Below are 25,974 nucleotides of genomic sequence, written 5' to 3' on the forward strand. Positions count from 1 at the left end.
CTGGAAGGAGCTAAAAGACGGGCCTTTCCTGAACAATTCATCAGGGGAGAAGTTGTGGACGCTCCAACATTGGAGGCTTTTAAGAAGGGATTGGACGGCCGCTTGTCTGAAATAGGCTTGAGCAGGGGGTTGGACTAAAAGACCTCCAAGGTTCCTTCCAAATTTGTGATGCTATTATAACCCATCCCTATACGAGGACAGTCATTAGGAATACACTGCTAAAACTTTTCCCAGTAAAGCCTGTTTTTTGTTGTTGTTGCAAATCTAACGAAAGAAAAGAGACACCGAGAAAAAGTAACTTCCAAACAAAGTCCCTCAAGGCCTGAAGGTCATCCAAATTGGTCAGCTCAAGCAAGCAAGGGTCAATACTGGACAGCAGCGCCATAGGAAGATACTGGAGGTGGAGGAACATTTTAATCCAAACGTGACTTAATAGATAGCAAGTCAATGTGAACCATTGTATTCCTAACGTCCTACCCATGTGATCATTTGGAAGTTAGCTTTCATGGTTCAGAGTCTTTGGTAGACCTCCTATTTTAAAAGCCAACAGTTCATCATGTAGTAATAAACCCTAGAAATTGCCTAGGCACTGTGTGATCAGCAGTGGGATCCTACCTGTTCTACTATCGGTTCAGTGGTTGCACGCATGCGCACCAAACTACTCAAAATTTCCGCTACTGGTTCTCCAGAACTGGTCAGAACCTCTGAATACCACCTCTGGTCTCAATATCTTTTTTTCTATTGTGCTTCAAAGAGTTTGAAGTGATATTCTAAGTATATGAAGTGCATGAAGATTTGAAAGCTGAGTGCAATGAAATATGAAATAAATCCAGTGTACGTTGACATAGACATCAGTGAATTGAAATCGACAGGAACTGGATATTTTCAGCCAGAAGAACATGCTGCTATACTGGGAAATGAAAACCAAAAAAGAACAATGTTGCTTTCACGGCAAGGAAGGGAAAAGCTAATTGTCTTAGTACTTAGACGTAATGGAGTCGATGACAGACTAATATAAATTAGACCATAGACAATTGTTTAATATGATTATCTAAGTTTCTGCACTGACCACTGATGCAGAGAAGAGATTTGGGATCAATTTCAATCTGCAACTGACTAAGGAAGATGTGGTTGGGGAATGGATTGCCATAGTTGGAAACTGTAAAGAGGAAAACATACACAGCCTTTGAAGAGAAACGAAGCTATTGGCAGAAGGATGCTAATGGACAGATAGAAACCAATTAAAAGAAGACCAAATAAAGATGGAAAGATCAGACTGAAATTGAGTACAACGGATATGTCAACATCCAAGAAACTTTAGAAGCTCTATCCTATTTACAAGAACTCCAGTAGAAGATCAGCACTCTGATAAATACGAAGTTGGGAAATCGATGGGATAGTTACAGAAATACGCCAAGCAACCAAAGGAGAATGAGTTAAGGTTTCTGTCCAAACTATGTCAGCAAATCTTGAGTGGCCAACACAAGTTGATCTACATATCAATACTAAAGAAAGAAGACTCAACAGAATGTGGAAACTCATAAAATGCCCTTTCGTGTGCTAGTAAAATAATGTTTAGATCAGGGGTGTCAAACTGGCAGTCTGTGGGCCAGGCACCTGCGGGCCATGCTCACCCCAGCTCTGCGAAGGGGAAAAAAAATGTCGCAATACGTCATTACTTAGTCGGGTAAAGAGATGTCTGCAACAAGCTACAGAGCGTTAAGGACTCCACGGTCGTTTTCTCTTTTTAAGGGTTGATTCAGAACTCATAAAAGTACCCACTAGGTAGTCAGGGCAGAGCCTGGATCGAAGATCGGAGTTCAGGTGCTCGTTTTCACCTGTCTCCCTCGTTCTCAGAGTCTTGAGGACTGCAGCCCCCAATAAGGGTGGGCTTCAAAGAATTTAGCAACCGGTTCTCTGCCCGGTTGCTGGGTGGGCATGGCCATGGTGGCTGCGGCCTACTTAGCCTCCTGCACCTCAGCGGGGGGCCATTTTCATCCTGCCCAGGCTCCAGAGTCTCTCCAGAGGCCAAAAATAGGTCAGTTTCTGGCCTTCTGGAGCCTCCAGGAGGCCCATTTCCCCCCTCCCCAGGTTCTGGAGGTTTTCCTCGCGCCTCCAGGAGGCCCGTTTTGCCCCTTCCTGGGCTCCAGAGGCCGGAAATTTCCGACCTCCTGGAGCCTCTGGGAGGCCCAATTTTCGCCCACCCTGAGCCTCTATGTGGACTTCCCTGGGGTCCAACACAGGCTGTGTGGAGACTCCTGGGGGGGGCAGGATGTGTGGGGACAGCCAATCATTGCAACTACCGGATCAGCGAACCAGATGTAAAATTAAGACCCGGTTTGCTCAAACCGGTGCAAACCAGAATCAGCCCGTCCCTGGTCCCCAACCCTTGGGGTTGTGACTTGCTACCAAGCTATGGCATATTTGGAATTGGGCTGTACAAGTGGCAGGCCGGCTCGCATGCATGCGCCCGCAATTTGACTTGTGCAAACAAGCGGGCCATTGTGTGTGCACCTGCGTGCGCAGCTCAACTTGTGCAAGTCAAGCGCCAGACCACCACTCCCATGGCCTGGGTCCCCTCTTCCCCCCCTCCCAGCCAGGCTACCAAGCCACAAAGGTTGGGGACCACTGCTCTAGGATGATGTGTAACCAGGTAAGACAGAAGTAAGAAGCTATTTTATCTAAAAGATCTGCCTTCTGTTCCTTTCCAGGTTTTAAATAATAAACAGCCTCTTTGAACTTTACCACTCTGGGTTGACTGTCCTCATGCTGGCATGAGAAAGTGAATTCATTTTCAGTGGTACAAAGAATGTTGAAGATTAATATTCAAGTGAAACTAGAACTTTTCTTGCTGGGAATAATGGTGTCAGGCACAAAAGACCAGATCCACATGTAGAGGTCCAACTCTAACTCTAACCAGGGCCCTAATCCTAACCCAATTTATTGCTAATCCTAATCCTAACCCAATGTATTGCTAATCCTAATCCTAACCCAATTTATTGCTAATCCTAATCCTAACCCAATTTATTGCTAATCCTAATCCTAACCCAATTTATTGCTAATCCTAATCCTAACCCAATTTATTGCTAATGGGTACAAGAATTTTCAGTTGACACCTACTCAGGGTAAGCTAAGGGGTTGGACTGAGTTCATTTGTGGCTACATAATGATTCTAGGCTAATTCCTCCTTTCATTCCACCCCCCCCCTCCCGATTCCTCCATCCCTTCCTTACAAATGAAAAGACAACTGTCGAAAGAGGGAAGGCTTTTGGATAGAAGATAAACTATTGTGCTCAACCTAACAAGCATAACTGCATTTGTTGGACAAATATGTGGTAGTTTGCAACTGGAAAAAAAAAATCACCACGAGAGGTGCTTTTCTCCACAGCTTGCAATTGAGGTGGTGACACCCAAGGAACAGCACCCACAACTTCTGAAGGCAAAGCTTTTCCACTTGTTAATTGTTCTCACCATTAGGAAGTTTCTCTCTTAGTTCTAGGTTGCTTCTCTCTCGTTAGCCTTTCAGAAATAATGCTCCAATGTCTACAACAGATGCCACGAAGGAACTAAAGTTTACTCTCCCTAAATGGGCATTCTTGAAAAAAAAAGCATTTCCTCTGCATGTAACCAGCAGCCCACGGATGGGAAGACAATTAAGTAGTCAATAAAAAAGAGACATTAACATAAGAAAGTGTTTTTTTGTCTCTTGGCAAAGAAAAGCTGAAATGGAAGCAGATATGACAGGCACCCAACCTTGAAGGAAAATGGTGTATTTACTCAGCAACGAAATCTTTTGGGGCCCCCCCGAACGTCTTTTTCTTTTGAGCAATGTGGCCAAGTTGATCTTTCTGGTGGGTTTCAGGTGATAGAAAGATTATTTTTAGATGTAGGAAAACATACTCATTTTTTTTTAAAAGGAAGTTCATTGCCATGTATCAAATATTCACTTCAGAATGTCTCCAAGTTCTGAATCTGGATGTTATCTGACACGAAGGTGTGTGGCTTCACTTGAAACCGATTTTATGAAAAATATAAACTGAACAAAGAAGATGAATAGAAAAAGTCTCCTTTTTCCAAACAGTGCAGAGAAGGACCAGGGGAGACAGGATAGCAGACTTACAATATTTGAGGGGCTGCCACAGAGAGGAGGGGAGAGGGTCAAGCAATTTTCTTACGCACCCAAAGGCCAAACAAGGAATCATGGATGGAAACTGATCAAGGAGACGTTTAACCTGGAAATAAGGAGGAATTTTCTGACAGTGAGAACAATCAACCGATGGAACAGAAGTTGCCTTCAGAAGTTATGGGAGATTCATCCCTGGAGGCTTTCAAGAAGAGACTGGACTGCCATCTGTCAGAAATGGTGTAGGGTCTCCCACTTGGGCATGGGGTTGGACTAGATGACCTACAAGGTCCCTTCCAACTCTGTTAATCTGTTATTCTGTTAAATATCAGAAGATAAAAGATGACAAATCCAAACTAGGATATAAAAATACCAACAGCTACTCTAAATGAACATCTAATTATACTAGAGTGTTCGTAATTTGATAGTTTATTTATTAAATTTATATGCCACATACTAACCTGGAGGATATAAGAATGCAAGAACTGCTTAGCTAAACGTCTATGGAGATTCTCGGTCTTCCAGGTCATGGTTGTCTCAAAGGTGCTTTTCCAAAAGGCAACCAGGCTGATTTTTGTCCATGAGGAAGAAGAAGAGGAGGAAGGGGAGAAGGAGAAGGAGGAACACCTCACTCTTCCTCAAGGGAAAAACAGTCCAGCTGCCTTTCGAAAAAGCACTTTTGAGACAACCATCTAGTAGTTTAACAATGGCGATTCATCTAATTCAACTTCCCCAACCTGGCACTCTCCAGATGTGATGCGTCTACTTCTATACTCAAATTGGCAGATCAGTGATGGTATTCTACTGGTTCGGCCAAACCAGCAGCTCCAAAGCTCACCTGTGAGCAACCGGTTCTCTCCAACGATCAGCTACTGAGCCCTCCCACCTGCACAGCCGATTGCCACGCATCAGCTTTTTACACACAGGGCTTGCAGCAGAAGGTGAGTTCCAAATGCACGTGTGCAAAGTGCACATTTGATGCATGCGTGTGCAAAGCGTGTGCTCACACCGAACCGGTAGGTAACATTTTTGAAACCCACCACTGCGCCAGATGTGCTGGAAGCAGGGGTGGGTTTCTACCGGTTCTGTCCACCTCTGTAGAACCGGTAGCTCTGAAGAGCAGCAGACATAGAACTGGTTCTATGTCTGCTGCTGTTTTTGCCTGCCCACCCACCTGGGCTCTTACCTGATCTTTATTTCCTGATTTTTCAACTTCAGCTGCTGAACGAGGGACAGCTGCAGTTAGAAAAGCAGGAAAAGAGGGCTGTTTCAAAGGCTGCTTCTCTGCAGGCAGCTGCTGCTGCTGACTTACAGGCGAGAGGGAAGCTTGTAAATATCCCCAACCGGTAGTTAACCCTGTTGTATCCCACCCCTGGCTGGAAGATCTTGTCTCCACAGTGGCTTCCCTCGGGACAATCCACCAAGAGGGTAGGAAGACAATTATCCTTTCCTGAGGATGTTTTTTTTAAGAACTGAGATATGTAACCAGCAGGTTATCTCTAAATAAGACGGCTTGATTTTCCCATCCTGATTAAAGTGTGTTTCTCCCATCTTCTCTCTTTCTATAATTTCTTTCTCCTTTTTCTTTCCCCTTTTTTTTGAAAAACAGAAATCCCTTAGGCCAGAAAGCTTTTGCGATACGCATGGCTGATCATCCATCACCTTCCAAAACCAGCTATACTGAAAATATAAGCTAGGTCACAGAAAGTACCAACATCAAATGTCTGCTTTTAATTTCAAATAGCACCCATAGAAAGGGGTAGCAAGTTGTGCTAGCTGGAATGCTTTAAGGTGATGGAAGAATTGGTAAGAGCTCTTATTTATTCGGGGTTAATATTTATGGATATTTCTGGCAGGTGACCCAACACTCTTTGCTCTTGAAATATGCATGAGTAAAGGCCCTTAGGCTAGAATTGCTGTGGTCCGGAAAACATGCATCCAGCAATTATGAACAGCAAATAGAATGCAGCATTGCTACAATCAATAAAATAAAAAAATTAAGGTGTTCTCACTCAACATCTGCCACTGAAAGTTGGAATGGTGTTTATAGGCCCTGTAGCTGCTCTCCTTTCTAAACCTTCCTTTTGGTCATTTGCATTTTTTTAAATTTAAAAACCTTCTAAAGCTAAGTCATATACTTTCACAGTTGACCTTTTAAGATGGTTTTTACTGAATTATCACCTGCCATTAGCTTTTTAAAAGTCCTTTCCTTTTTATCTTCCTTTCCTTTCTGTTCCCTTTTATTTTCCTTTCCTTTCCCTTTTATCTTCCTTTCCTTTCTCTTTTTATCTTCCTTTCTCTTTTTATCTTCCTTTCCTTTCTGTTCCCTTTTATTTTCCTTTCCTTTCCCTTTTATCTTCCTTTCTCTTTTTATCTTCCTTTCCTTTCTGTTCCCTTTTATTTTCCTTTCCCTTTTATCTTCCTTTCTCTTTTTATCTTCCTTTCCTTTCTGTTCCCTTTTATTTTCCTTTCCTTTCCCTTTTATCTTCCTTTTCTTTCTGTTCCCTTTTATTTTCCTTCCTTCCTTCCTTCCTTCCTTCCTTCCTTCCTTCCTTCCTTCCTTCCTTCCTTCCTTCCTTCCTTTCTTCCCTTCCTTCCTTCCTTCCTTTCTTTCTCTGCCTCTCCCTCCTTCTCCTTTCCTTTCCTTTCCTTTCCTTTCCTTTCCTTTCCTTTCCTTTCCTTTCCTTTCCTTTCCTTTCCTTTCCTTTCCTTTCCTTCCTTCCCTTCCCTTCCCTTCCCTTTCAACTTGGTGTAGACTCCAAGCAACTGTCTAGACAAGTTCCTGAAGTTTTCTGGACATTTCTTTAGTCATTGATATTCACAACCAATCAAGAATTGTTAGACTGCCATTATGTGAAAGTCGGTCAATTACTGCCATCTTCCAAGCTGCATATCAAAGTTGATTGTGATGGCTGCAGTACAATGGTTTCACTGAATTCCTAAGTACACAACATCTGTCCTGATAGTTGTGGATCCAACATTCCCAACATCTCCCAACATTCTTCACTATTTGCCTGGAATTGCTAGAATTTAGTTCAACAATATTGGAAGGGCGCCCATACTATGCCTCTACATTCTACCAGATGTTTCCGAAATAATGAGCTGATTTGGAAGATGATTTTGTGCCCAGCTCTAAATCCTCAAAAATATTTTCATTTATTTATTTATTGGAATTTGTCAAATGAAAATGAGAACAAGAATAAGAGATTGAAAATATAATGACAGGGACGATAGGCAGGTGAGTGCACTTATGCATGCCCCCTCTACTGACCACTTATGTATGATGTAAGGTCCATGGAAGTCAATTTGTGATTGAACCTGTAAAAATTTGTAGCTGAGACAACTGAATCTGGTAAGACACTCCAGACTTCGACAATTCTATTACAGACATCATATTTTTTACAGTCAATATTATGAATCAAACTATCTGAATAACTAACTATCAACAAACAAGGAAAACAATATGTAATTTTAGTTTTAAGCCTGGCTTAAAGTCAGGATTTGTCTGTCCTACAAATTGGTAAAAAAAATCAGTACCCCAAATACAAGCTAGGCAGATATGACCTCGTTGAAGACCCTCACTCTGGTCAAGGACCTTGGAGTACTCATATCAAACGTCTTAAGCTCACTGTAACAGCATTGCCAAAAAGGCATTAAGAGTTGTAAATCTAATCTTACGAAGCTTCTCCTCCAGTAATACTGATGTGCAAACTAGGGCATACAAAACCTTTGCTAGACCAATACTTGAATACAGCTCCGCTGTCTGGAATCCACACTGCATATCAGACATTACTATACAGTAATTGAGCGAGTCCAGAAGTATTTTACAAGAAGAGTACTACACTCTTCTGTTTGCAACAGAATACCCAGAATACACCAGGCTTGAGATTCTAGGCTTAGACAACCTTGAACTACGCCAGCTAAGATTGGACTTAAGCATAGTACATAAAATTATCTGTTTCAATGTCTTACCAGTTAATGAATATTTCAGCTTTAACCACAACAACACAAGAGCACACAACAGATGTAAACTTAATGTAAACCACTCCAAACTTGATTGCAGGAAATACGATTTCAGCAACAGAGTGGTGAATGCCTGGAACTCACTATCTGACTCTGTTGTTACATCATCAACCCCCCACTCCTTTACCCTTAAACTATCCACTATTGGCCTCACCCCATTCCTAAGAGGTCTGAAAGGGGCATGCATAAGCCACAACCATGCCTACCATTCCTGTTCTATTGTCCCCAATTATTCGTACCTTTTTCATGTATTTATACTTTATGCCTATTTCTATTATATTGTAAGCGTTTGACAAATCAAATCAATCAATCAATCAATCAATTAATCAATCAATCAAAATAAAAATAAATAAAAGATGAGAGCTGGCCAAGGCACCAGGCGGGAAGAGTGTGAATTCTAGTCCTTCCTTAGGCACAATGCCAGTTGGGTGAACTTGAGCCAATCACTGTCTCTCAGCCTTAGGAAGAAGAAGACAAACTACTTCCAAAAATGTTACCAAGAAGATTGCAAGGAATTGTCCCAAGACAGAAATCAAGAGCCATCTGTCAGAAATGGTGTAGGGTGTAGAGTCTCCTGCTTGAGCAGGGGGTTGGACTAGATGACCTATAAGGTCCCTTCCAACTCTCTTAACCTGTATGTATGTAGACTGACTGAAAGCTGCCCTTCCCCAAACAGTCAAGATGTGTTGAATAGAAGCTCCCAGAACTTCCAAAGGCAATTTCTGTTCCATTGGTTGATTGTTGTCACTGTCAGGAAATTCCTCCTTATTTCTAGGTTGAATCTCTCCTTGTTCAGTCTCCATCCATTGTTCCTTGTCTGGCCTTCAGGTGCCTTGGAGAATAGCTTGACCCCTTCCTTTCTCTGTGGCAGCCCCTCAAATTATTGGAACACTGCCCTCCTGTCTCCCCTGGTCCTTCTCCTCCCTAGACTAGCCAGGCCCAGTTCCTGCAACTGTTCATCGTATGTTTTTGCCTCCAGTCCCCTAATCCTCCTGGATGCTCTTCTCTGCACTCTTTCCGGAGTCTCAACGTCTTTTTTATAGCATGGTGACCAAAACTGGATTTAATACTCTAGGTGTGGCCTTACTAGGGCTTTATAGAATGGTATTAGTACCTCACTTGATCTCGATTGTATCCCTCTGTTAATACAATTTAGGATTGCATTCGCTTTTTTGGCTGCTGCTGCACACTGCTGGCTCCTATATAGCTGGTTGTCCACTAAGACTCCGAGATCCCTCTCATAGTTACTGCTCTTCAACCAGGTTTCAGCCAGTCCATTTTAGAGCAGTGGTCGCCAACCTTTTGGGCACCAGGCATCGGTTCCATGGAGAAAGGTTTTTCCACAGATCGGAGAAGGTGTGATTTCAATTTGCTGCCTCCATCTCGTGGATGGGGTTTCACTTGTTTGCACGGCCTGGTTTCTGGCATGCTACAGACTGGCGCTGGTCCACGGACTGGGGAATTTGGGACCCCTGTTCTATAAAAAGTACCCCATGATTATATCATGAGCTGCTGATACTCCCTGGATTGTGGTACAGATGGGCATTCTCTGCAGGATGCCCATTTTTTTGGACCAAATTTCTAAGAGAGATTATATAACTTCTCAGCTGCCCTAATTCTTCACTTACTGATGCAGTATTTTTACAGATTTTGTTTTTTAAAAAAATGGTTTTATTTAGTAACATAAACACCATTGGCACTTCCTTGACTGAAAAGTGAAAGAAATATAGTATTTATGACCTTCCTTGCGAGGATGGATTGCTTTAAAAAAGGAGCATTGACTTGCAAAGGTGGCTCTCCAGATTTTAGGGGAAACTGCCACAGAGCAGAACATGGTCATGCCAGGTCCAAGGAAAACCAGACAAAGAAACCAAAGACATGCAAGCTAATACTAGAACTTATGATTGGAAGGGGCCTTGGAGGTCTTCTAGTCCAACTCTCTGCTCAAGCAGGGGACCCTATACCATCCCAGTTAAATCATTGCTGGTCCCTTCTTGAAATCCTCCAGTGATGGCGCATCTACAATTTCTGGAGGCAAGCCATTCCACTGGCTGCTTGTTCTAGTTGTCAATAAATTTCTTATTTCTAGGTCCTCTTCCTGATTAGTTTCCATCTGTTACTTCTTTTCCTGCCTTCAGGTGTTTTGGAGACTTGGTTGTCCTCATCTTCTCTGTGACAGCTTCTCAAGTACTGGAAGACTAATATCATGGTCCCTTTCTCTTCCTTACGCTAGATCAGAGGTCTCCAAACGTGGCAACTTTAAGACTTGTGGACTTCAACTGAGGAATTCTGGGAGTTGAAGTCCACAAGTCTTAAAGTTGCCAAGTTTGGAGACTTCTGCACTAAGTATATCTAGTTCCTGCAAGCATTCATCATATGGTGGATTAGTTCAGATTAACAGAGTTGGAAGGGACCTTGAAGGTCTTCTAGCCCAACCCCCTGCTCAAGCATGGGACCCTATACTATTATAGACAAACGATTCTCCAGTCCCTTCTTAAAGGGTGCCTTCAGAAGTTGTGGAAACTTCATCACTGGAAGCTTTCAAGAAGAGACTGGATTGCCATCTGTCAGAAATGGTGTAGGGGCTCCTGCTTGAATGGGGTGTGTGTGTGTTGGACTAGATGACCTACCAGGTCCCTTTCAACTCTGTTAATCTGTATCTGTATCTAAAAGTGTTGGAGTCTCGATAACTTCTGGAGGCAATGCAAACTTTGCAGAGGTTTAGAATAACTTAATAACTTTAGAATAACTTTATGGTCACTTCGAATGTACACTAATCGGCATACATTAAAATGAAATTTCATTGCCTACAGCTCTCAAAGGGTCACCACCTCCCATATACATTACACGAACATGACATAAATAAATAAAAAAAATATAAAATTATGCGTATACCCACGTATATTATATGACACAGAGAAACAACACAGTCTAGCTTGAAGGTATACGTGTACTTGGCGAGGAAAATGAATATTGCGAGTTTACCAGATGGATGGCATCATTTACAGGAAATATCCAGCAGCCAGTAATCCTTGACAGCAGAGCCTCAGTTTCCCCCATTCCAGAGGTGGTATTCAGCCGGTTCACACCGGTTCACAATTTGGCCTGGGTCACCGAACTGGTAGCGACTTCTGGCCAGCCACTGTTGTGGTTTGCCGGCAGCAGGTTTAGACGGCTGAGGTCTTGGAGAGCGAGGACTCAGACGAGGAGCCTGCATGTGATGTAAGGATGGGGCCAGGACCATCAGGGAGTGGAGTGCTGCCTTTGGGGATTGTGGGGGCTGGCAGCAGTGATGAAGAAGCCCCTGAGGAGCCTGTGCCCAGTGCACGTATGGGCAGGACTGCTCATAGGAAAGAGCAGCTGCTGCAGCAAGGGTGACTCGGGAGTGAGGCTGCAAGGTAATGGCCCCTTCCTTAAGAGATAAAAGCCAGCCTGAGAGACCAGGATCCTTTGCAGGAAGCAAAGAAGTTCTTGCACTCAAGCCTTGTGAAAGTTCGGACTATCTTGGTTTGTGTTTGAAGACTTTTTGTTTGGAATATTTCTTGGCAACTTAATCTAGTGCTTTTGGCAGCCTTGCACAACCCTGGCAAGGCTCGTTCTTATCAGAGACAATTAGTCTTAATAGCCTTTTAACCATGAATTAACGGAATTCGCAGAGAAACATTACAAGGTTTTGCTTTTATCTCTGTTTGGTGTTTGTTTACTTGGAACAAGTTTTGGGTCAGAACAGCCACATCCTCTGCCCAGTCTCCCAGTCACCGCTCGCTCTCCCCTTCCGGCTGCTCGATGCTTGTTCGTCCCTTCTGGCCACTCTGAAAAAAAATGCATCGGCTGCAGACATCTCACGATAAGGGGGGGGGCGAGATGCGGGCTGGTGGGGAGCCCAGCGGCGATGACATATCAGCCCTGGCTTGCCTTCTTTGGCAGCCAGCCATAGGAGGAAGGTGAGATCACGGTCGTGGGATGACGAAAAACGCGGTCGTGGGGGAGGAAGCAGGAGATTAAGGGCCGGGGTCTCCGAAGGAGGAGAAATGGGATGACGGGGTGACTGGTGAAGGGAGACCAGGCGGCATGCAGGATTAGGCCAGACCTTTGACAGATTAGGCCCGGCCAGGGCAGAAAATAGGTAGATAGGTAGAAATTCAAATTCTTTTCATACCAGGTTCTGTGGGCGTGACTTGGCGGGAGGGGGTCATGTGACTCAGTGGGCGTGGGTGTGAGTGACATCCAGTTGGACATGCCCACTCAGTCACATGACTCCCTCCCACCAAGTCACGCCCACAGAACCGGTAGGGAAAAAAATGTGAATACCACCACTGCCCCATTCCTTTCCGCAGCCCATTTGCCACCGCTAAGTGGCAGAACTGGTGCAGCAGCCAGGGTTACACCACTTTAACAGCAAATGCATGGCCTTCTCAAATGCAGCCCATGCGTTAAAAAACAACAACCCCCTGCTTCGTAAAGGAGTTGGGTGTGAAAATGAGTTATTTTGGGGCTTGCTCAGCAGATCTGGGCGAGGGTGGGAGAGAATGCATAAAAGAGCAACTGAGGTGAATTCAACTTGAAGACGGTTTTATTGCTGACATCATTCCAGCAGAAAAGCTGCAAATATGAAGTTAGATCTTTTAGCAAGGTATCTTCTTACAATCCAGGGACCCTCCGGATGTAGCAGAGAGGCAACAGGGAGCAACGCTGAGGAATGAAAGTAAATAGACATGACCCAGGATAATGTTTCAGGATCCAATCTGAGTCGGTCATGGGAACCAACAATTTATTCTTCCAAGCTTTCAGGCTTGTGCTGGAGGCCACCCTCAGGGAATTTCTTTCTCTCCAGAATGTGCACAGTGGGCTGTTCTACATGTTGTATTTATATCGTTCTTAGTTGTTTGTAGCTTTTAGATGTTGATTAGGATGTTAATGGTGTTAATTAAGGCAACTATTAACACCCTAATCAGCAACTAAAAGCTACACATAACCAGGAACTACATAAATACATTGTGTAGAAGAACAGCCCAGTGCACATATTCTGGAGGGAGGGAGGGAGGGAGGGAGGGAGGGAGGGAGAGAGAGAGAGAGAGAGAGAGAGAGAGAGAGAGAGAGAGAGAGAGAGAGAGAGAAATTCCTTGAGAATGGGCTCCAGCACAAACCTGAAAGCTTGAAAGAATAAGAGAAAAGCATATTTTCCTTCCACTGTCCTTACCACTTTCTATAAGGGGATGATTGAAAGCATCCTTCCGTGTTGTATTGCTGTCTGGTTTGGAAGCATTAGTGCTTCAGACAGGAAGGCTGTGCAGAGAGTGGCGAGGACAGCAGAAAAGATTATTGTAAAAGTTCAGTTCCTTCTCTCCAGGACGTGGCATATAAATGACGCTTGGGCAGAGTCTGCAGAATTGTCAGGGATGATACACATCCTCTCCATCACCAATTTTTCTTGTTACTTTCTGGGAGGAAGGGGCTTCACGGAACCTGAAGCAGAAAAACTAGATTCAGTCAGTTTTGTTCCATAGACATTCAACCTTGTGAACCCTCAATACTCTTTTTTCTGCTATTTATTCTAGATCAGTGGTCGCCAACCGGTAGGCCGTGGCCCACTAGTGCGCCATGAGAAAATTTTGGTGGGCCACAGAGAAATCTCACCCCCAGAGCACCCCCCCCCAAAGCAATTAATCCAGGCTGCCCAGAAACCCAAGGATGTGCCTCCCACATGGCCTGCGGGAAGCCTCCCTGCCCACTCACTCCTTACCAAACTTGCCTGCTAAATTGCTATTTTTCCTTTTTCCAACCATCATCTGTTCTGCTGTGCCGGGAGATTTAGATTAGCTATGAATCAGAAAACGGTTGCATTTCTTGCTTTCTAGCTAGTCTTTAGATCTTCAGCTCTGCTTTTAGGACTGAAGGTTTGCTTGCAAGCAAATTCAGTGCAGATTCACGGCAAGCAAATTTGAGAGACTGAGCTAGCCGATGGCAGATCCATAGATCACTGAATGATTCTGTGAGCAACTCAATCTGCCTGCTTTGCCTGATTTTGGGTAAAAGTTGCTCTTTTTTATAAAAAAAATTCAATATTTACATGCATGGTGTGTTGTGAGTTAATTTTGTGAGTTTGCTTGCTAGCAAATTTTATGTGACAGACTGAGCTAGCCGATGGCAGATAGATAGATCACTCAATGATTCTGTCATTTTGTTAGCAACTCAATCTGCCTGCCTGCTTTGCCTGATTTTGGGCAAAAGTTGCTCTTTTTAATAAAAAAAATCAATATTTATATAAATATTTATAATATTTACATACATTTTGCCATGCCCAACCAGTCACATGACCACCAAGCCACACCCACAAATTAGGCCACGCCCACAGAACCAGTTAGTGGTCCCTGGGATCTAAAATTATGAGTTTGGTGGTCCCTGAGGTCCAAAAGGTTGGCACCCCTGTTCTAAATGGAATCTGCCATTCTGTGTGTGTGTGTGTGTGTGTGTTTGTGTGTGTACATATGTATTTATGTATGATGTATGTATATGCATGTGTATGTATGATGTATGTATGTGCATGTATGTGTATGTATCTATAGTGTATATGTATGTGAAGGTATACACATGTACATAGCATGTGTATACACGGTGGCTCAAAGGCTAAGACGCTGAGCTTGTCGATCAGAAAGGTTGGCAGGTCGGCGGTTCGAATCCCTAGTGCCGCGTGATAGAGTGAGCCCCCGTTCCTTGTCCCAGCTTCTGCCAACTTAGCAGTTCAAAAGCACGTAAAAAATACAAGTAGAAAAATAGGGACCCCCTTGGTGGGAAGGTAACAGCTTTCTGTGCACCTTCAGCATTTAGTCCTGCCGGCCACATGACCACGGAGACGTCTTCGGACAGCGCTGGTTCTTCGGTTTGTAACGGAGATGAGCACTGCCCTCTAGAGGTGGAAACAACTAGCACGGATGTGGGAGGGGAACCTTACCTTTATGTGCAGGTATGGGGTTTTGTGTGTGTGTGTGTTTGTGTGTGTGTGTATACACACATATACACACATATATTCTTTTGAGAGCGGGCATCAGAGTTTCATTTTTTTAATATATGCCAGTGTATTCACAGAAAAAAACATACGTGGCAATAAAGGTTATCTCATCTCATCTCATTTTCTCTCTCTTAATAAACCTTTGGTTCCGGTGACCAACTCAGATCGGATCCTGCAGAAATGCTGGGATGGTGCAATTCCACAAGGACCACGCAGTCCAAAGCTGTGTATCACCTTTGTCACTTTAGGACTTGTGGACTTCAACGCCCAGAATTCCCCAGCCAGCATGGGGATTTTGGAGTTTGCAGCCCCCCTGGGCAGCTTTCAGGGATAAAAAAGATAACAAGGGAACAATCAACGATGTAATGTATAAACCAGGTTTAGCTCTGCTTTCTGATTTCATGCCCCTGATTTTATTGATTCATTTCACACACAGCTCAAGCGTACCGACTTTGACATTAAATTATTAGCAAGAGGTGGGTGGGGTGGGAAATCATTTCTAAAATGAAGCCTCTTTACAAAATAAGTGGCTTGTGGTTTTTTTTTTTATAGTTTTCATCAGTTTTGATTTCCCCTTCCAACTGGATCCTTCCGCCTCCCATTTGGCTAAATAAGAAAGTAATTAGAAAATATATAACCATTGGATGAATGTATACGATTAAATCATAATGAAAATTAGAATATCTCGTATAAAATGATGGAAAAATAGTTTAGTCAAATGAATGTTTAATAATTGATATTACTTAAGCACAAGCTAGATTGATAAGGTGAGAATTTATACAACTTGTGAGTAATGGTAAAAAAAAAGGCTAGCACAAAAGATTGTAACCAACTGACACACTGTATGTATATAATTGAAAGAGGGTTTTATGCTTTTATGTTTTTTTGTATGTTTGTTGTAAAAAATAAAAACTTTGTTTAAAAAAAGAAATAAGAAAGTAATTAGAGTGCTACACTTTCTTTAGCTTATATCCTTTAGCACTAATTACCAAGGCTCGTTTATGAGCTTCCCCGCCGAAAATAATTGTCACATGCCTCCTTAAAAGAAACGAATGATCGGCAGTCTTTTCAGGGTACAAAGGATAAACACCAATTAAAAACGGTTGCACAAGCACTTTCACAAATAAAACAAGAGTGTAGCAAAGATTTTAATAAAACAAAACTAATAGGCCATTTCTGGAACATCGCATCGGCATTAGAAGTAAAAGTAGAACATTTAAAAGGGAGAATTTCTTTCTAGTAGATCAGTTTAGTGAAGGAGAGAAAAAACCCACAGAGCTGTATTAAAAAAAATATCCACATTTCCCTTTATTAATTTATTTCTTCAAGGAGAAAAGAGAAAAAGCAACGCATTGATCAAAGTTTAAGAACAGCTGTTTGGCATAATTGGAAACTATTTTTTCAGAAATGACTAGCCAAAGAATATAATTTGCCTTTGTTATTATCTCGTTTTGCATGCAATAAACTTTTTATGCTCAGAACACTGTCCAAAACTGAGGCATTACTTTTTAAATTTCCCATCATACATCAAGCTTCCTGTGATGACCCAGGGCATAGCACAAAGGCAACACAGCCAGAATAATAAGTAGGGGTCTCTTTATTAGCTCCAACTTTGCCCCCAATGTTCCAGTTACCTTCCGGTCTGGAGAAAAACTCTCCCAGGAACCTGCAACAGCCTTTGACTACAGATATTCCAATCCAAAACATCATAAACAGAAAACTTTAAACTATGAATTCAGCAAGACAAGATAAGGTAATAAATCTGGCAGGGCAAAATAAGGAGTTCCAGAAGTGAATTAACACAGAAGTAAATCAAACCATTGGGAGAATGCTAGGAACTCACATAACAGCAGCCAACATGAGATAAACTCATTGTTTGTTTCCGACAAACACCCCTCCTAAACTGCCTCTCCTTTAAACTCCCTCCCCAGGTGCACTTTGTGAAGGGAATCAGGGCCCTCTCCTCCACAACACATGTTGCTCCCTTCTCCATTCCTCCCTGCATGCCCTAGGAAAAAGAGGGGGTGGGTCTAGGTCTTCCTCTGAACCTCCTCTCCCTTGTTCTACCTCTCCCCTGCTTTGCCCAGCCTGACTTTGCCCTTTCCCAGTTTCCTCCACAGCCAATGGAACCACCCTCCCACTCCCTGTCAGCTGTTCTTCTTCTTCTTCGGATTCAGACTCCTACAGGGCATGACACTTCCGTATAAAATCTATTTTTTTTCCCAATGGTCGCCATCCTTCATGATTTTAATTCTAAACCCACCTGCATTCTGGCATATCAGAATAAAATCTGCATTGTGTGTTAGCCTGGACTTTACTGCATTCCCGTTCTTTTCACTCAATAAAATCACGGTATTCTTATTTGGGACAGATCAACACAGAGAAAAAAAACCAACAGTCAGGGCTGAAGAAAATTAATCCACTTTCTGTTTGACATTTTCATCCTTTAACAGAAATCTGACTTCAGATGCCAAGGTGAATTCTAACTCTTCTTTTCAAGGCTGTTTGCATGTCAAATGGGAGAGAAAAACGCAACCTTGCTAAAGCGTAACCCGTTCCACAAGCTGAATGCATTTTGGAAAAAAACAATTATCAGCAAGTTCAATGCGGTTTCCTTTCTAACAACCTAGAATTGCAGACAAAAACTCCATCAGCTTAATTGTAGTGATTTGTAAGGGGCTAATTTATTTGTTTACCGAGAGTTTTTAATCAGAGTGCTACCTCTTTTGATTGTGTTGGTGCACAATTATGATTAATTGCACATTTACTTAAGGCCAATTTTGTTTTTGTGTTCTAAAAGGTAATCCTTTCTCTGTTGGACACAAGCTGGTAGTTTCCAGTGTTGGACAAATTGTTTGTAACTATTTATGGACAACTCACCCGTTTTGTGTAGTCCATGGCCTTCAGGATGGAGAGATTGAGTGTTTCCAGGGATGCCAACACATCTTCATAATCTCCCATGTGTTCAGCGAAGTAATCTGGAGACCGGGAAGAGAAAAGGAAGAGGGGGGAGATTAACAGATCATTTCAAAGATGGTTTCAAGGTTGAATCAGGATTACTTCTGAAAGTTTAAGCTGGCATTTTCTCCTAGGGAGGGTTGTAACCGGGGGTGGGCTTCAAAAATTTCACTTTAAAGGGATTCACTTTAACAAACTTGGCAAGACAAGTCGTAAAAGGGGGCAAAACTCACAACAAATCTCTCACTCAGCAACATAAATTTTGGATTCCATTATGGCTAAGTCAAGGACTACCTGTAATTTGAATACTATCAGTCCCCTCTTCTGAAGGTGTCCATTCTGTCTAATCAACTCTTGGCCAACCAGAAAAATTTGTCAGAATATTCATGAACTGGCAGAGACATGGTAACAAGGTCAGCCAATAAATAGGCATAGCAACTAAGTCAGCCAATGAGGACTGTTTGGAAACTGAAACTGGAAGGAGCTTGGGCGTGGCTCTGTATTAAGCTCTGAGCTCTGAAGCTGCAAACTAGTCCACAACTCTGAATCAAAACTGAAACTGTTCTCTGCTGTTCTCTCCTCCGCCTGGGTTCTTGCCTGTAACTCTCTGCCACGCTGGTATTGTAAACTTTACTTAATACGTTATTATGTACATAAAGAAGTTAATGAATCCTGCTGAATCTGTGTGTGCTTTCTGGATTTGAATGTCTGCTGCAAACTCTAACAAAATTGGCATTTATTTTTAAAAGAAATAAATAAAATCTTGTAGGGGATGTCACCACCAGCATATTCCTAACCGCAAACTGGCATGTCTTACAGTCCTCTCCTTATAAATAACCTCCAGAGACAGATGATTAATTAGCCTCCCGGGGCTTAATTAAAATGCCATATATCGGTTTGAACAGAACGCAGGATGGAAGGAGAGACAGGAACGGCTCTAACTAGTGCCCAGCTGCACTCAGCCAGGGTGAACTTCAGCTGTTCGCCGCTCATAAAAACTCAGATGCCTCATTTTCATCAGCTGTAGTCGCTTCCCACATCATATAACAGATCAAGTACAAAAAGGAGAAGAAGAACCACAGTGCAGAGCTGGCCTTCAAAAGGGAAATGGACAAATTTAATCCTTCTGCAGGAAAGGATAAGATCCAAATCCCATTGCAATGGCCAGGAACCTTCAGAAATAAAACACTATTTGGACAAGGGTGCTCTCTAAACCATCTGTCTAACTGAAATGGGGTTAGGAAACCATTATTTTTGCTACATTTTGCAAATCTAGTGTCATGCCCTTGTTAGAGTCGGACTCTGAGGGAGAGGAGGAACAGCCGACAGGGAGTGGAGGTGTGGCTCCAGAGGTTGTGGAGGAGGCTGGGGAAGGGCAGAGGCTGACTGAGCAGTCAGAGGAAGAACCAGGCCCATACCATCTTCATCCTAGGACACGCAGGGAGGAACGGAGAAGGCAACAACTTGGCTTACGAGAGAGGAAGCGGCCATGATCTCCCTCATTGGTTGCAGCTGGGGAGAATAGTATATAAGAGAGACGGTTAAAGCACAGTCTTGCCAGAAGCAAAATGTGCTTTATTTTGGTTGGCGTCCTTCCAACAGATTGTGCCTTGTTATCTCCTTGCAGATGATAATTACTTATCCTGGTCCGCTGTGAAAATTCCTTCATTGTAGTTTGTTTGGGTTTTTTTTATTTCACCTCTATCTGCTCATTAAGTTCGGGCTGTATTGCTTTCTTTTTGAATACGATTTATCTCCAACTGAGAATTATTGAACAGTGGGGCCAAGTTGGAGGCATTAAAGGACATTTATTTACGTTTTGGATTTTGTTACATTAGTGTTACACTGGTCATCACATCTAGGCTTGCATTAGAAGCCTTAAGCACAGGCTGAGGACATAGAATAACAGGGTCGGAAAGGACCTTAGAGGTCTTCTAGTCCAACCCCCTGCTCAAGCAGGAGACCCTATACCATTCCAGACAAGTGGCTGTCTAGTCTCTTCTTAAAAACCTCCAGTGATGAAGCACCCACAACTTCTGAAGGCAAAGCTGTTCCACTGTTTGATTGTCCCCACTCTTAGGAAGTTTCTCCTTAATTCCAGGTTGCTTCTCTCCTTGATTAGTTTCCATCCATTGCTTCTTGTCCTGCCCTCTGGTGCTTTGGAGAATAAATGGACCCCCCCTCGCTGTGACAGCCCCTCAAAATATGGGAAGAGTGCTATCATGTCACCTTTAACCCTTCTGTTTCATAGCTTCAGTTCCCCCAACTGTTCATTGTATGTTTTAGCCTCCAGTCCCCTAATCAGGGATGGGCTGCTAGGGGTTCGCAGGGGTCCGGAGACCCCCCTAGCTAAGATTCTGTGCAGTTCGGAGAACCCCAAATCCCACTCCTGGCTGGCCCCGCCCATCCTGCCCCTCCCATCCCAGGAGCCCCCCACACACACACACGGCCTGTTTTGGATGCAGGTCAGTGCAGGCGCACGCAGAGGCTCAGGGAGGGTGAAAAATGGGTCTCCTGGGAGTTCGGGAAGGCTGGAAATGGGCCAGTTATTGGCTTCCAGAGAGCCTCCGGAACCCGGGAGGGCAAAACATCGCCCGCACCCTGACATGGTGCAGGAGGCTGACCAGGCCACACCCACCATGGCCACATCCACCCAGCAACCAGACAGAGAATCTGTTGCTAATTTTTTTGAAGTCCTGCCCTAATCATCTTTGCTGCTCTTCTCTGCACTCTTTCGAGAAACTCAACATCTTTTTATATCACGGTGACCAGAATTCAACATAATTCTCCAAGTGTGGTTTCACCCATGCGGTGTAAAGCAGTACTATCACTTCATGTGATCTTTCTGGTGAAGGTAGAACATTTCATGCCAAGCAATTCACAACCAGTTAAGCAGAAAGAATGCGTTCTGTCGTTGTCGTTGTCATTATTAATTATTATTTATTATTTATTATTATTATTTATTATTATTATTATTATTATTATTATTATTATTATTATTATTGTTGTTATTGTTATTGTTATTATTTGCAGCTACAACACACTGCTGGCTCATGCTTAAATTCATCTGTTTGTTTCACCTGTTTGCCTGTCACTCCCACCTGACAGTTGCCGCAATGTTGGTCTATTTCACCTAACATGCCAAGACGATACCTGGAGTTCTACAGCACAATATGTGCATATATTCCTTTCCAGTGCACGCCAGTGGTATTCAGAAGGAAGAAGAAAGTTAAGAGTACAGCATAACAATTCCAGCCCTATCCCTGTTCTATAGGCACAGACAGGTACAAAGGGGTGTCTCTCTGCTAACAAACTCATGAATTAAACAGTAAACTCTTCCCTGTGCAGAGAACGCTTGCCACAATATTGCTGGAGATATACAAACCGGTGCATTCATTGTGCAACTGGCAACATTTAGAACATTTGCCAAGCAACCACAACCAGTTAAGCAGAAAGAATGCGTGGATGTGTGTCTGAAGGTGTTTAATCAATTCCTGCTGTCTTTGCAAACCGAGGTTTCAAAAAATCACATGCCAGGACTTTGTCAGAGAACAAGCTGCTAAAATTTTAATATTTACGGTGGATACGATCTCAGAAACTTGTTCTTTTTTTTAAAAACTTAATTAATTAAACAAACTCGTGCAGAGAACGCTGGCCACAATATTGCTGGAGATATACAACTTATGACCACAACTGGGTCCAAAATTCCTGTTGTTAAATAAAGCATTTGTTAAGTGAGTTTTGTCCCATTTTAGGACCTTTCTGGGCATAGTTTCTGGCCTGCAGTGAATCACTGCAGTTATTAAGTTAGTAACCCTGTTGTTGAGTGAATCTGGCAGTCTTCCAATATTTGAGAGGCTGTCACAGGGAGGAAGAAGGGGTCAAGCTGTTTTCCAAGACACCCGAAGGTCAGACAAGGAATAATGGATGGAAACTGAACAAGGAGAGATTCAACCTAGAAATAAGGATGAATTTTCTGACAGTGAGAACAAGCAACCGATGGAACAGAAGTTGCCTTCGGAAGTTGTGGGAGCGCCATCTGGAGGCTTTCAAGAAGAGACTGGACTTCCATCTGTCAGAAATGGTGTAGGGTCTCCCGCTTGGGCAGAAGGGTGGACTAGATGACCTACAAGGTCCCTTCCAACTCCGTTAATCTGTATCTGTATCTAGCTTCCCCATCGACTTTGTCACAAATGGAGATCGCATGACCCTGGGACACAGCTACGGTCATAAGTATGAACCAGTTGCCAAGCATCTGAATTTTGATCACAGGATCATGAGGATGCTTCAAAGGTCATAACTGTGAAAAAACAGTCATTTTTGCAGTGCTTTTGTAACTTTGGATGGTCACTAAACAAACTGTTGTAAGTCAAGGACTATCTGTGGTTGGGTGTTCAGGAATCTTGGATCCCTAATACTAGGACTGTAATTGCAGTTTGGCTTTAAAATAAAATAATAAAATAAAAATCTGCAGCCCCTATGCATTATTGAGCAGGTTTGATTCTTGACTCTTGACGAATGTATCTTTTCTTTTTATGTACACCAAGAGCATTTGCACCAAGACAAATTCCTTGTGTGTCCAATCACACTTGGCCAATAAAGAATTTCTATTCTATTCTATTCTATTCTATTCTATTCTATTCTATTCTATTCTATTCTATTCTATTCTATTCTATTCTACTCTACTCTACTCTACTCTACTCTACTCTACTCTACTCTACTCTCCACTCCACTCCACTCCACTCCACTCCACTCCACTCCACTCCACTCCACTCCACTCCATTGAATAATTCCCTTTATACGATCTGCATTTGGTATTGTGTTGAAATGATTCTGGATCATCTAATCAAGAGAGAGAGAGAGTGGGGGAAGGAGGGAGGGAGGGAGGGAGAGAGAGAGAGATATCAAGTTGCACCTGAGCCTTGGATATCAACCTCTATGTGGCTTATGGATCAGAAGGGAATAACGTTAGAATGATTTTTTAAAAATCAAAGCCATTCGACAGGTTATGGAAAAATGACAGAAATTTAGAATTGCTTCACCCAAAATTTTGAGTTCACCATATTGGCAAAATATAAATGTAAACTTTATAATTCAATTACCACTAGGTAAGTAATCCGTTTAAGGCAGAAACGCTTATTGTACAATAAATATTTCAATTTGCAACATTTTAAATGTTATATTTGTTTAATTGATATGGTAATACCGGGAGATAGTAGAATCTAGAAGGCAAAGACAAGGGGAAGGTCACAGTGTATTCAGAAGTTGGAAGATAACAGCACAAACAGGTTGTGATAATCCCAGTGATTACTGACACAGTGCGTGCCATACCAATAAGTCTTGGACGGCACTCAGAAAATCTGTGCATTCTATCTGCAGAGATGGCTAAATTGACTGCTTTGATCAAGGGAAAACAAATACAAACACCTGGAAACCACTTCTGGACTCTGTGCTTGAGGTAGAAAAAAAATGAACCTTTGATTTTGGGCTTTACCAATTAACAGATTAACAGCGTTGGAAGGGACCTTGTAGGTCATCTAGTCCAACCTCCTGCCCAAGTGGGAGACCCTACACCATTTCTGACAAATGGCAGTCCAATCTCTTCTTGAAAGTCTCAAGTGATGGTGCTCCCACAACTTCCAAGGGCAACTTCTGTTCCATTGGTGGATTGTTCTCATTGTCAGAAAGTTTCTCCTTGTTTCCGGGTTAAATTTCTCCTTGTTCAGTTTCCATCCATTATTCCTTGTCTGACCTTCGGGGGCTTTGGAGAATAGCTTGACCTCTTCCTCCTCCCTGTAGCAGCCCCTCAAATATTGGAAGACCGCTATCATGTCTCCCGTGGTCCTTCTCTTCACTAGACTAGCCAAGCCCAGTTCCTGCAACTGTTCGTTGTATGTTTTAGCCTCCAGTCCCCTCATCATCCTGGTTGCTCTTCTCTGCACTTTTTCTAGAGTCTCAACATCTTTTTCATAGTGTGGTGTCCAAAACTGGATGCAGTATTCTAGGTGTGGTCTTACTAAGGCTTTACAGATTGGTATTAGTACCTCACTTGATTTTGATTGATTGATTAGATAAATATAGTGTTTACTATATTAAACTAAAAAGTTGTGATTTGATGTTATTACCCCATTCTACTGCATCAAAGGGAGTCGGAAGACAATGCCTTTTCTTTCTTTTTTCCCCTTCTCTTCCACACTTTTCTCTCCCCCTTTCCCTTCCCCATCTCTCCTTCTTTTTGCCTTTGCATTTGGGGAGAGGTATGTTATATCATAAATTAATAAAATTGTTATAAACACACACACACACACACACACACACACACAAGAAATTCTGTACTTTCTAACTGCCAATTGGAAGGACTCGGGGGGGGGGGGCGAAATGCCAACTCCAGCAATAACAGCAAAACCTTTTAATGCTTATCTACGAATTCCTTTCATTCGTGGTTAAAAGGCTATTAAGACTAATTATCTCTAATAAGAACGAGCCTTGCCAAGGTTGTGCAAGGCTGCCAAAAGCACTAGATTAAGTTGCCAAGAAATATTCCAAACAAAAAATCTCCAAACACAAACCAAGATAAACCAAATGTCCACAAAGCTTGAAATGCAAAAACTTGTTTGCTTTCTGCAAAGAACTCTGGTCTCTCAGGCTGGCTTTTATCTCTTAAGGGAGGGGCCATCACCTTGCAGCCTTACTCCCAAGTCGCCTGTGCTGCTGCAGCTGCTCTTTCCTTCCAGCAGCCCTGCGTGCATGCGCACTGGGCACAGGCTCCTCGGGAACCTCTTCGTCACTGCTGCCAGCCTCCATAATCTCCAAAGGCAACATTCCACTCCCTGATGGTCCTGGCCCCATCCCTGTGTCACACACGGGCCCTCATCTGAGTCCTCACTCTCCGAGACCTCAGCCATCCGCACCTGCTGACGGCGAACCACAAAAGCTTTAAATTCCTTTTTCAGTGGGGCATTTTTGCTGAACTTCCTGGCCTCTTCAAAGTGAGCTGTGCTTGGTACTATCTTTGATGACTTTTGAGGATTAGGTAAAGTTCCAAGCATTTTTAATCATTGAATCCATATATTGCTTTTCATACATAGACCCATGGTGCCCCAGTGGTTAGAGTGCAGTATTGCAGGCTAACTTTGCTCACTGTCTGGAGTTCGAACCTGACCAGGTCAAAGTTGACTCAGAATTTCCACTCTTCTGAAGTCAGTAAAATGAGGACCCAGATTGTTGGGGGCAAGAAGATGACTCTTTAAACCACAGAGGGGCTGTAAAGCACTATGAGGTGGTATATAAGTCTAAGTGCTATTGCTATTGCTATTGGTGTAGTGGTTAGAGTGCAGTATTGCAGGCTAACTCTGCCCACAGCCTGGAGTTTGATCCTGACCAGCTCAAGGTTGACTCAGCCTTCCAACCTTCCAAGGTCGGTAAAATGAGGACCCAGATTGTTGGGGGCAAGAGGCTGACTCTAAACCGCTTAGAGAGGGCTGCGAAGCAGTATATAAGTCTAAATGCTATCACTATGGCTACCTGGATGTTTATGAGCTCTGTATTCAAGCTGCTGCTTTTATTGTTTATTTTTGTTTTAGAGTTACAAGTATATTGTGTGTTAATCCTATATTTTAGTGCTTTTAAAAATTTAGCTGGCTTGGTCATCATCTCCCTCATATGAAGTTCATTTCCCCTCCTCAAATATCCCATCCACTTGGCACTCGATCTGAGATAAAGATAAGTTCTTTATCAACTCACTTTCCGGCAAGTCTATTTTCACCTCCCTTTCCTGGTGTTTTTACACAATCTTTTATACCGATAAGGCTTCCAATGCTGCCTGTGATTGACAGCTCTGTCTTGCTCAGTAACTTCCAAT

The 25,974-nt window shown here is 42.9% G+C and overlaps 1 protein-coding gene across 2 annotated transcripts in view; it reads right to left on the reverse strand.

Annotated features, from left to right (window-relative positions):
- The window catches only part of NECAB2 (N-terminal EF-hand calcium binding protein 2), a 186,756-nt gene that overhangs the window by 73,169 nt on the left and 87,613 nt on the right, over positions 1 to 25,974 (reverse strand). For both annotated transcript variants that reach the window (XM_087971738.1, XM_087971737.1), the window contains one exon: positions 18,036 to 18,133. In XM_087971738.1, coding sequence (XP_087827864.1) covers positions 18,036 to 18,133 — 98 coding nt within the window. The remainder of the gene's footprint in view (positions 1 to 18,035; positions 18,134 to 25,974) is intronic.

Source organism: Notechis scutatus, chromosome 9 (genome assembly GCF_049901735.1).
Source record: "Notechis scutatus isolate UNSWTSFEM ecotype Mainland chromosome 9, rNotScu1.2, whole genome shotgun sequence".
Taxonomy (NCBI): Eukaryota; Metazoa; Chordata; class Lepidosauria; order Squamata; family Elapidae; genus Notechis; species Notechis scutatus.